At 39.1% G+C, this 12,946-nt stretch overlaps 1 protein-coding gene across 1 annotated transcript in view; it reads left to right on the forward strand.

Moving 5' to 3' along the window:
- TTC27 (tetratricopeptide repeat domain 27) overlaps nt 1-12,946 on the forward strand; it is a 217,687-nt gene that overhangs the window by 4,500 nt on the left and 200,241 nt on the right. Inside the window, exons 3-4 of the mRNA XM_004452847.5 lie at nt 923-1,052; nt 6,577-6,717. Coding sequence (XP_004452904.2) covers nt 923-1,052; nt 6,577-6,717 — 271 coding nt within the window. The remainder of the gene's footprint in view (nt 1-922; nt 1,053-6,576; nt 6,718-12,946) is intronic.

Consider the following 12,946-nt stretch of genomic DNA (forward strand, 5'->3'; position numbering starts at 1 on the left):
GGGCTGTGGGAGAAGAGGGGTGACTACTGATTCTCTGGCTTTTATTTGGTGGAGTTGAATTCCCACCTGTTTATGTCTTAAACCAGTGGTTGGCAAATTACAGCCAGTGGTCCAAAGCAGCTAAGAATGGTGTTTACATTCCTGAAGGATTGGAAAACAGCAACAACAACAAAGAAACATATGCATCAGAGAGTATGTGACCCATAAATCTTTAAATATTTAAAAGTTTGCCCACCTCCTCTTACACTAAAACAGGACTGAAAAATTGAGTCCAAATATTTAGGGGTCTTTTCTTTCTAGCACTTGGCAATTCAGGATCAATAAAATGTTAAGAACAGTACAAGAAATCTGCATATTATGGACAATTGTTTTGTAAGCTCACAAATTCTAAATAAAAAATGAAAAATGGTGCTGGAAAAATGGGATATTACACATACACAATGTTAAGAACAACTTTTTATTGTCAGTTTTCATTTTTATAAAGTTTTTTACTCATCTTCCGACAATATCAGAGAGGTTATATAGAATATAAGAAAAAGTTACTAGTGCCTGGTCAGGATGTAAACTGGCACTGTCCAGGAACTTTCTGCAGTGATGAAAACCTTCTGTATCTAGGCTGTCCAAGATAGTAGCCACTAACCACATATTGATATTGAGTACATGAAATGTAGATAGTGTGACCACCAAGGGCCTGAATTTTAAATTGTGTGTAATTTAAATTTAAAGAACCATATTTGGCTCATGATTACCATATTAGACAGTGTAGACCTAAACTGTTTTCAGAATTTTTTTCTAATACTCTAGAATAGTGTCAATAAATTTTGGTTTATATCTTTTTTTTTAAATGAAACTAAATGAAATAGTGTGTTTAAGGCTATCCAGTACTAGTGATTCGTATTTATTTCTTCATTCTTATGTACAGACAACAGCTGATATTCCTGCTTGGTGTGAGCAGTTTGCACCTTTTTGTTCAAAGTAACTGGACGGGGCCTCCTGTTGACTTACATCCCCAGGATTTTTTGCCGTCTGTTTTGTTCCAGCAGTTCAGTGAGGTATGCTTCTTGGAAACATCACATATAGTTATTGTTATGTTAACTATTCTCTATAAACTGGTCTATGTAAACTTTAGTTGTTAGTAGGTAGGAAAGAAGCCTGACTTTATTGCTTGTAAAAAACTACTAAGAATGCTTGTTCATTGATAAAATTTTCAAGTATCTCTAAGAAGTTCCACTGTTACTCACAACTCCTCTTTAGGCATTCCTTTTTCTTGGTGGAGCTCTTTAGCTCTCCTTTTTTTTAAAGCACAGAAAACTACACCAGTCACCCAGGTACTTAGATTGCCACAGTTACGTAAAAATCTTTTCAGGCAAAACCCAGTCTGGCAATCTGTTTGATCTTGTTGCAGGTAAGTCCTACTGTTTGCTTAAGAACAATTCCTAGGGGTGGTTTTCTTTAAATTACAAATAATTTCTTAAAACGGCTGGCATAGAGGTGCTACCTGGGAGATAGCAATTAACCATAAATGAAGATAATGTGGTTGACCTGCATCAGTAGGTCATAAGTAGAGCTTGCACTTCGAATTCCTCAGGAGTTTTTTTTTTTTTTTTAAGATTTTATTTATTTATTTATCCCTCTTCCCTCCCTCCTCCCACCCCTTGTCTGCATTTTCTGTCCATTTGCTGTGCATTCTTCTGTATCTGCTTAGGTGGCACTGGGAACTGATCCTGGGCCTTCTGGAGTGAGAGAGAGGTGTGCAATCTCTTGCTCCACCTCAGTTCCCTGGTCTTCTGCATCTCTTATTGACTCTGCTCTGTGTCTCTTTATGTGGCATCATCTTGCTGTGCCAGCTCCCAGTATAGGCCAGGTCTCTGTGTGGGCCAGCTCCCCACGTGGGCCAGCTCCCTGTTTGGGCCAGCTTGCCTTCACCAGGAGGCCCTGGGAATTGAACCCTGGACCTCCCATATGGTAGATGGAAGCCCAATCACTTGAGCCACATCTCCTTCCCTCCTCAGGAGTTTCTGAGCACATGTCTATGGGACTTTGTTAGTACTGAAACGACTTACAAAAGAAGTATGGTACCTTTCATTGTTCCTGTCATCTCAGAGACAAGAACATAGCTGTCAGTGACTCAGCCTGTGAAAGGGCCTCTTAGTATTCAGAACTTATGCGGGGACCTGTTTTATAGTTACCTGGTTTCTAAAAGACAGCAAATTAGAAGTCGCAGATGAAAGTGGATGGAGTTGTCAGAGATAGGTGTTAATAGTTTGATGGTGAGGCAGAAAGAAAAAATGTAAAAGTAGGCATAATGTGAACCACAAATAACTCATTCTATATGCGTCAGCTCAGAGAATTACTGCATTATATTGCAATAGAATAATTAATGTTCATAATGTTGACCCTAAGTCATTATTGAAAGGTTGAAAGATCTGTATTTTATGTCTAAGAAGGGAATTTATAATCTATGCCTTAAAAGGTTTCCATCTAAAATGGGTAAAAAACAAACATACAAAAACCACCAAAAAGTAATACGAAATATTTCTTCCTTCTCTTATTGATTAAGAAACAGTTTCTGCCTTCTGCAGCCCTGTTATGTGGGTTAGAAATTCACCAAACATTCAGATATTCATAAATATTTACTGAGCACTAATTGTGTGGCTCAAATAGTGCTTAATTCACATGTGTTATGTCAATTCAGTCCTTATAGATATGAGGCAATCTGTAGATGAGAAGACTGAAGCTCAGAGTGGTGAGATAAATTTGTCAGAGTCTTATACCTGGGATTTAAATATTTAAATATTTTTTGGAAACTATTTTTGTTAGAGAATACTTTTTTTTTTGACTTCTTAAAAAACCTTTTACTGTAGTAACTGATATACCACTCAGAATTCCCCATTTTTACCATTTTCAAGTGTACAATTCCAGTAGTATTAATTACATTGACAGTGATGGTGTTACCATCACCAATATCCAGTACTCCAACTTTTTTTTTAATCACCTCAAACAGAAACTGTGCAACTATTAGGCAGTAACTCCTCCTTCCCCTTCAACCCCACCCCCATCGCACTCCAGAGAAGACCTTTTAATTGGAGTTGCTAATAACTTGAAGGGTATTTGGGAAATGGATATGTAGATTTGCATTCTAGGTGCAATCACATGAGCATAAATTTAGGTGGGAAAAGAGGGAAGGCGGAGAAGTGGGGAAGCGGAGCTCTGAACCTGCTGGAGTAGCAGTAAAATTTCAGACCTGATAGGGTCAGACAAGATTGTGGGAAACTTTGACTACGATCTTGATTTTAATTTTTAAATAAGAGCCACCTCATATATTCAAAAGAGCATATGAAATATGTGTATGAAATGTAAATAATAAAATTCCTCTGTACCCACCCTCCAGCTTGAGAGAGAGAATATTACTAGTCTCATAGAACAGAGCTTCATAGCTGTTGTTGCCCAATGTTAATCCCCTCAGCCATCACAGTGGCTGTGTGGGACCTGGTGAGAGCCCTTGGGATAATCTCCCCTGGCTTTGAGCAGCCTTCCCCCTTACCCTTAGGTACATTACAGATAATACCCTCTTCTGTATGTGCTCTGATTGGAAAGAAGCGGGAAATATTGCTTTAGAAGGCCCCCTATACACAGTCCCTAAACATCCCCAGTGTCCCTCTCTCATGAACCATGCTAATGAATTTTATGTTTATCATTTCATTGCTTTTTTCATAGTTTTAGCACTTATGTATGTATCCCTAGACAACATACTATTTAGCCAATTTTTGAACTTCGTATAAATGAACACATACTATGTCTATCTTCTGTGAATTGCTTCATTTGCTCAATGTTATATTTTTGAAATTACGACTCATTTTTTACTGTTGTATAGTCTTCCAACTATGTGTGAATATACCACAGTTTGTATATCTTTTCTATTCTTGATGGCTATATATATTGTTTCCATTTTTTACTGTTAAAAACAGTGCTCTTATGAACACTCCTGGAAATCATTGGCAAGAATTTCAGAGCATAACATACGTAGAAAACGATAAGCTTTGTTACAGTATGCTAAATGGAGGAGGCTCTTTTTTACTGGCCCCCGGGTTAACGTTGGCCACGCTGTGGACTGGGGAGCTCAATATTTCAGCACCCCTGTAAACCCTTACAGCACTCAGTAGGGAAGCTCTGCTGTAGTCTTTGTATCTAGGAGTGGAATTGCTGTGACCTAGAGGACAGTCTATGCATGTTCAATTTTCTTGGTTAATGCCAGATGGTTCTTGAAAAGAATTATACCAATTAGTACTCTTTTGGACCAGTTGAGGAGGCTAGCATTTATTTGGAAGATGGAGGGAATCGTTGGAAGTTTTTAAATAGGGGAGTGGCACGTCAGTATTTTCGAGTTGTAATTTTTTTTTGGTGCTGACCTGTTGTGATGCACAAATATTTGTGAAATGGCAGTTTGCCTGCAGATATACTTTGTGGTATGGAATAAAGTCACCAAAGCAAAATTAATTTTCCCTGCCTCTGGCTCTTTCAGCCCCAGAGGAATAGTGCAGAAATTTTCAATGTCTGCTCTGTAAGCTACCTCTTACAAGAAAAATTGATGTCTTGGTAATCTGACTCTATATTCATTATGTCTAAAGCTTCCAGATGTTGAGTATTTTTTTTTCACTATTATGCTGATAAGTAGGTATTTTTATATGTCATATGCTTTCTTTTTTTTCCCTTAACTTTTTATTCTGAAATAATTTCAAACTTATAGGACACTTGCAAAAATAATATAAAACCCATACAGAGAACTCCAACATACCCCTCTCCCCCACATACCCAAGTCCACAAATTTTAATATTTTGCCATATTTGCCATATCATTCCTTCCATCCATCCATCTATCTACCCACTCACCCACCCACCATCCATCCATCCATTTTAGTTTCCTGGCTTCTAAAGCAAGTTGGCTTAAGCAATGGAAAAATTTTGGCTTATGGTTTTGAAGCTAGGAGAAGTCCAAAATCAAGACATCATCAAGGTGATGTTTTGTCCCAGTGGACTATGGCATTCTGGGGCTGGCTGTCAGCCAGTGGGACCTTGGCTTTTCTGTCACATGGCACTACACATGGTGCCCTTCTGGCTTCTCCTCTCGTCTGAGTTCTGTTCACTTTCAGCGTGTGGCTGCTCCCTCTGTGGTGTTCTTTCTCTCTGTGGCCTTCCCTATAAGGCCTTCAATAATAGGATTAAGACCCATACTCGGTCAGTTGGACCCTAACTGAAGTAACCTCATCAAATGGTCCTACTTACAGTGGGTTCTCTCCCACAGGGATGGATTAAGAGCATATTTTTTTCTCAGCCACTATATGTATCTTTGTCATATGCTTTCTTAACTGAAGAATTGTTCTTAAGGGTGTTTTATTTATTTATTTTTTTAAATATTTGTTTATTTTATTTTTCTCTCCTTCCCCCCGCACCCCAGTTGTCTGTTCTCTGTGTCTATTTTGCTGCGTGTTCTTCTTTGTCCACTTCTTCTGTTGTCAGCGGCATGCGAATCTGTTTCTTTTTGTTGCATCATCTTATTGTGTCAGCTCTTCATGTGTGCGGCGCCACTCCTGGGCAGGCTGAACTTTCTTTCACGCTGGGCGGTTCTCCTTACAGGGCGCACTCCTTGCACGTGGGGCTCCCCTACACGGGGGACACCCCTGCATGGCACGGCACTCCTTGCGCACATCAGCACTGGGCATGGACCAGCTCCACACGGGTCAAGGAGGCCCGGGGTTTGAACCGCGGACCTTCCATGTGGTAGACAGACGCCCTAACCACTGGGCTAAGCCCGCCGCCCTGTTATTCTATTTTATAGTTGATAAAAATGAGGCTTTAGTTAAAAATTTACCCAAGGCCACAGACTAGTGAGGGTGGAGATCCCAGTGCTGTGCCTGTGACATTAAAGCCTATCTTCCTAATGACTCTGCTCTCCTACTTTTTGTTTGGTGGCAGCTGTCAAAATTCCACAGTTTACATTTGAGAAACACAGGCTTCCTGTCCACAGGTACATTGTCTATTCCAGAGAAAATCTCTCTTCAGCAAAGGCATCTTTTTTGTTGTTTTTTTGTTTTGTGGTCTTCTAGTCACTATGATCCATGGTTATGTGACACTCAGCATTTAATATTTAAGACCTTGCTGATTGGTTGACTTGGTAAGAATTAAGGTGCAGACATGCTTTGTAATGACATTTGCCAGCTGGTGAAGCATAGTGAAATGTAGGTGTATAATATAAATACTTCAACCTAGGTATGCTTTTTACTGAGAATAATATCTTGTTGTAAATTAACCTATGAAATGGTGATGGGCCTTCAATGACAGCATTTTCTTAAGCTCCCTTTTCTTCTAAATTTCAAGCAGATGAGTGGCCTCCTGTGAGGGCAGACTGGATTTGTAGATATCTGTCACAGTTCTCATAGTGCCAGTTACTGTGTAGTGGATTGGTATCTTTGATTCAAAGCTAAATTAACCAAAAAGTATATTTAATGTTATGGGTATATAAAGGTTACTATTTTGTTAAATTATATCAACTCAGTTACACTTTTTTTTTTTTTTTCAGGCCAAAAGACTGGATGTGGTTGTTCTGAGTGTGCTCATTCTAGATGGTGAATCCATCTACAGCCTGATCTCGAAGCCTATATTGCTGCTATTAGCACGAGTTATCCTGGTGAACTTAAGACATAAACTGATAGCTCTTCAGGTAAGGGAACAAAAGAAGCCATGGTGAGTATACCCAGGTGTGACTTCTTGTCCTTATTAGCATCAGGCTGTAGGTGTGATGCTCACAATGTCTCGGTGTATTCTGTTTTCTAAGTCTCCCATTAGGTATTTTAACTTGAAAATGAGATGAAAATAAGCAGTCTTTTCTTTTCTCATTAGACTTATCTAGTAATAAAATGGGATTATATTGAGCCTTTATTATAAGATTGCATATATATATATATATGTGTGTGTGTGTGTGTTTTTCATTTTCTGAGTCTTAAATATAGGTTTAAAAACATCCTTCATAGACTTTTACAAATTTCATATAAAGATAATGAGCAATGGCCAGTAGTATAATATTCTTTTCTGGGTCACATCCTACTTTGTTTCATTATTTGGGTTGGATTTAGTAGAGCATTTGTTGAATATCTGGTTCGAGATCTTATATGGTTTCTTCAGGTCACATATAAACTGGTCAGGAAAAACACTCATTCTCAGAGATCGCTAAGATATCAGGAGAAGGTGACAAAAACCATGAAGGGCATACAGTAAAGGTTTGGTGGGGGGAGTGAGCATTTTTGTATTGGAAAAATCAGGAAAAATTTCCAAGTGTAAATGATATTTGAGCAACATTTAAAGGACCATTGTGTTTTGTTGGTGTGTGGATTGAAAGAAGGGGAAATATTTCAATGAAAGGAAACTGAGAGTAGGAATGTGTAAGTTGTGGGCATGGGAAATGAGGAACAGACTAGTTTGGATAGAAAATAGGAGAAAGAAATTAGTGTAGGCCAAGGCTGGAAAAGTATATTTGGCCATGGAGGACCTTGAATGCCTTGATAAAAGCATGAAACTATTCAGTGAGATGAGGGAAACCTTTGAAGAATTTGAGCAAGAATGTGAAATGATCACAGTGGGTTTCAGGAAGAGCCCTTGGGTGACTGGGAGACCAGTTAGAGGAGGATTCTAGGATGAGGGGGCCATGGCAACTAGAAGAGAGACAAGAGGTACTGGAGAAGGGGAATTGATATGATAGGAGGTGGAAACCGATTGGATATGGGCTATCAGGTAGAGATGGGTCAAAGATGACACTGTGGTTTGCTGGCATGGGACTCTGCTCATGCCACTAATAAAAATGGGAGTGGGTGGTGGCTGTACTTTAGTCTTCCTGCCTTTGGAATATCCGGAGAACATGCAGGTTTACCATTATTTGATACTTTGTTAAACCTTTAATCCCTTAGGAAAATTGGAGGTTCTGTATTAGGTTGTTAAATGTGCAGCGTGTGGTCTCTTGATGATTACTCAACTCTGCTAGGTAGTGAACAGCAGCCACAGATAATATGTAAATGAATGGGCACAACTGTGCTCCAAGTGAGTTTTATTTTTATGGACACTGAAATTTGAATTTCATATAATTTTCAAATGTCATGAAATATTCTTCTGATTTTTTTTCAAAGATTTAAACTTGTGAAAACTATTCTTAGCTCATGGGTTGTACAAAAAAAGTGGCAGACTAGATTTGGCCCACAGGCTGTAATTTACAGAACTCTGCTCTGATTGTTTTGGAGATGCAGACCTTGTATTGCCACAAATAATAAGTCCACATTTCTAAGCGAACTCTCCCAATTTTTCAGTGTTGGCTCAACATTTTTTAAAAACACAGTATTTCTGTGGGCAAAATGTAGACTTTTGGTCTATTATGCTTAAAGGCTTAATTTCTTAAGCATTGTAAGTTTAAACCCTGACTTTGTTTTAAATGAGAGATAATAAGGAAATGTGTCCATTAGCAACTCTTGTGAGAGCCAGAAGATTTGGGATCAACTGTACTGAAAGGGTTTTTAATTTTCTAGCACACATGAGACCTAATCTTTTACTGATGTTAGCTTGAATAAAATTTTTTTCCCCAAGTTAAATTAGTTTTATAGACTGACCAGTAGTTGGCATGAAAGTAAGTCTCACCAAGTTGTAAGTCTGCCGAAATGGCACCATTTTCTTTCTGGTGAAACCAATGATTACTAATGAGTGAGTGATCTAGTTGTTGTTGTCATTGTCGTTTCTGAGGTACCAGGGCTGGGAATTGAACCCGGGAACTCATGTGGGAAGCTGGTGCTCAACCACTGAGCCACATAGGCTCCCTGAGTTGGTTTTTCATTTATTTGCTTGTTTTCCTGCCCTCTCCCCTAATGGTTCCCTTATCTGTGTACTCAGTATTTTTTTTTTTTTTTTCTCTTGCTGTTTTTGCTTGTTGTCTGTGTTTTTTTAGGAGGCACTGGAAACTGAACCTGGAACCTCCCATGTAGAGGCAGGTGCTTAACTACTTGAGCCACATCCACTCCCTGCTCTTTTTTGTTTTTGTTCGTTGTCTGCTGTTTTTTCCCTGCTTGTTGTCTGTGTGTTGTTTTTTCTCATTATCTACTCATTGTTTTTGCTTGATATCTACTTATTGTCTGCTCGTTGTTTGTTTGTCTTCTTTATGAGGTACCGGGAACCAAACCCGGGACCTCCCGTGTGGGAGGCAAGTGCTCAACTGCTCGAGCCACATCTGCTCCCCAGTTTTAAGTTCTGTTGGTCTTAAATCTTCATCAGCAAGCATGTCAAGCATCATTTGAAAAAAGAAATACATTACTGTCAACAGCTTCTTAGGAAAAGTCAGTAAATATGTCAGCTCTTAGTTGTGGATACTTTGTAGGGTTTGAGAGGCAAGCATCTTAATTCCTTGGCAGATACTAAACAACTCTTGACCTCTCAAAATCTTGTTTTCTTGGTATACATCACCATGTAAACATCATTCTGTGAGGAAATCTTGCTTTTCTATTGAAATGTTATTCTTCTATTAAAGTTTTTTTCCTTTGGATCCTTAATATAGCCTAACGATGATGCTAAAAATGAGTTCTTTGGGAGTGGATGTGGGTCAAGCAGTTGGGCGCCCACCTCCCACATGGGAGGTCCCAGGTTCGGTTCCTGGTGCTTCCTAAAGAAGAAACAGACAACGAGCAGGCAATAAGCAAAAACAACGAGCAGACAATGAGCAAAAACAACAAGTAAAAGGGAGCCATCTTGGGGGTCGGGAAATGGCTTCTTTGATAAATGAAGGCAAAATGATAAATTAAGAAGCATTACATATCGTTCAAAATTAATTTTAATCTTTTAGTTTTTTAATAGACTAGCACCTAAGAAACATGTTTTTAATTATGATGTTATTTTTGTGAAACTGTAAAGGAAGCTGATTTCTCTTACCCATGAATTTGTGAATTATATAGAACTATTAGTAATATATAAAAAAGAGTCTAGGCTTTGAAATCAGACCAGAATTTGTCTCGCTCAGGTACTTAGCAGCTGTGTAACCTTATGCTAGTTAACTTTCTCTGAGTATCATTTTTCTTATTTATAAAATCGGATAAGTTGGCAAACATTTTTTGGGTGCCTTTTGAGTACTCTAATGGTCTCTGTCCTCCTAGGATGATATTAACTAGTGTGACTACTCAAGTTTAAAACATCTGTAGTAAATGCTACAATCAGGAAATAGAATCTAAAGACTGTCTAAACCAGGCGTCAAGTTTATTGTTTTATTTGTGCCTCAGTTTTTGTATTTAGCAATTCTTGTCACATAGAAAAAAATTACATTTTCTAGTAGAAGAATAGGTTGTGTTTTCTATGTTTGTTTCATCCTTTTACTCTCCCCTCATAAAGATTTTGGGTTGAAAGTTCATCTGATATTTAAGAGCTCAGAAACATTGTCTGTTTTCTTTTTTTTTTTTAAAGATTTCTTTGTTGATCACCCCCTCCCCCCTTGTCTGCCCTCTGTGTCCATTCGCTGTGTGTTCTTCTGTGTCTGCTTGTATTTTCATTAGGCGGCTCCGGGAACCAATCCTGGGACCTTCTGGAGTGGAAGAGAGGCAATCATTCTCTTGTGCCACCTCAGCTCCCTGATCTGCTGCATCTCTTATTGTCTCTCCTCTCTGCCTCTTTTTGTTGCGTTATCTTGCTGCACCAGGTCCCCGTGTGGGCCAGCACTCTTGCATGGGTGGCACTCCTGCGTGGGGTTGCACTCTGCACAGGCCAGCACTCCCTGTGGGCGAGCTTGCCTTCACTGTGAGAGCCAGGGCATCGAACCCTGGACCTCCTATATGGTAGGCAGGATCCTAGTTGCTTGAGCCACATCCGCTTCCTGTATATTTTCTTAAAAGGGCAGTCTCTTTGACTGGATCTTTCTAAATTCCCATGTCTGGCAGAGGAAAGGATATGCTGCCAAATCTGATTCACATATTGCTGACAGCAGATGAAGGGACAGAAAATGGAAATGTAGACACTTTATTAGTGTTTGTGATAGGGAAAAATGAAAATGAGGTAGCACCGCAGGGAATTAAATTCACAGTTATGTGAAACTTCCTTTCTGTTATATATTTCTGCCTTTCCTCATATAGACTGGGGAAACAGCATTAATAATTAGAAGGGATTTTGTCATAGAGTCAAAAGTCATTTGTGATTGCCTCATTCTTACAGCAGTTGTAGTGGGGTTTAGAAGGGAACCAGACAGTTTTTCTCTTTAATCAAATGAAAAAATTAGGTTCAAGTGAAAAAAAAAAAGCCTTTGATAATTAGGCATGATTTCCTATGAGTAGGTATTGCTTTTATTTTTATTTTTATTTTTAGGAGGTACTGGGGATTGAACCTGGGACCTTGTACATGCGAAGCAAGTGCTTAGCCATTGAACTATACCCGCTCAAGTGGTATGGCTTTTTAAAAATGGAAAATTAATTTTTTACACCTTCATATAATGTAATTCAAAGTAAGTCATTAATGTTGATGATTCAGTGCATGACCATAATTGATACTTGTATTAATCAGCCAAAGGGGTCGTGCTGCAAAATACCAGAAATTGGTTGGTATTTATAAAGGGTATTATTTGGGGTAGGAGCTTATAGACACCAGGCCATAAAGCATAAGTTATTCCCTCACCAAAGTCTATTTTCATGTGTTGGAGCAAGATGGCTGCTGACGTCTGCGAGGGTTCAGGCTTCCTGGGTTCCTCCCTTCCTGGGGCTTGCTTCTCTTTCCTCTGTGAACTTGTTTCCTGGGGCTCCAGCTTAAGGCTTCAGCATCAAACTTCAACATCAAAACTCCAACATCAAAAACCCTCAAGTCTGTCCTTTGCCATGCCTTTTATCTGCAAGTCCCCATTCACCAAGGGGTGGGTACTCAATGCCCTACTGATTACTTAATCAAGTAAACCTCTGAATCCAATATAATCTCATATGCCCAGAGGAAAAGATCAGTTTACAAACATAATCCAATATTTCTTTTTGGAATTCATCAGTAATATCAAACTGCTACAATACTTTAACCAGTCTATCCAGATATTTAATACCTATTATAACTCTGTCTCTCTCTCTCTCTCACACACACACACACACACACAAACATACAAATACATAGAAGAGGGGTCTAGAATATAAACCTTTGTCAGGGAGTTTTCTGGGGGAGGAGGATGGCATTGGGGTAGAGGAAGAGTGACTTCTGCTCTTTACTGTTTATGCTCTGTATTGGCTTGTTTACTCATTTTTTAAAAACAAGTCTGTATTGATCAAGTGAAAAAAATAAAAATCAAAGCTACTATGTTCTCAGCCTGTGTGTTAAGACGATGTATAAAATTATAAAATGCAGTCTGTACCTTCGAAAATTTATGGTCCGAATAATGGAACAAAGTAATGATGCTAACCTCTTAGATTGAGGCTGAGGTTCACAGAAGAGAGAGCTCAGCACCTGCCATATTAGAATGAGGAGTTTTCCTGGATGAGGTGTCATGTGAAAGATAGGGCGTGGAAGGAGCTTTCCAGTTTTGGGGAATATCTGAGTCCAAGATACTTCTTACTGTGTAGTTTGTGCAAAATACAATGCTTTGAAGAAAACGAATGAGATATGGTTTCTCATCTTGTTGGAGAGATGGTGAACAGCATGGAAAGCTAAGTATGACATACAGAAATACAGTGGAATGTGATTGCAAAGGGAGGCACAGTTAATGTGCTGGAAGTTCAAAGGAGGGAAAAATCACTCCCCAGAGCTTCTTGCAGAAAGCCTCCTAGAAGAGTTGATGCTTGGATGATGGTGGTGATGGAGTGCCACAACAGAGCAGGAAAATTACAACAGACATTTTAAAGGAGGAGATAGTAAATTCAAAATGACATCAGGGGAAGCGGATTTGGCCCAACGGATAGGGCGTCTGCCTACCA

The sequence above is a fragment of the Dasypus novemcinctus genome, chromosome 17, assembly GCF_030445035.2.
Source record: "Dasypus novemcinctus isolate mDasNov1 chromosome 17, mDasNov1.1.hap2, whole genome shotgun sequence".
In the NCBI taxonomy this organism is placed as follows: domain Eukaryota; kingdom Metazoa; phylum Chordata; class Mammalia; order Cingulata; family Dasypodidae; genus Dasypus; species Dasypus novemcinctus.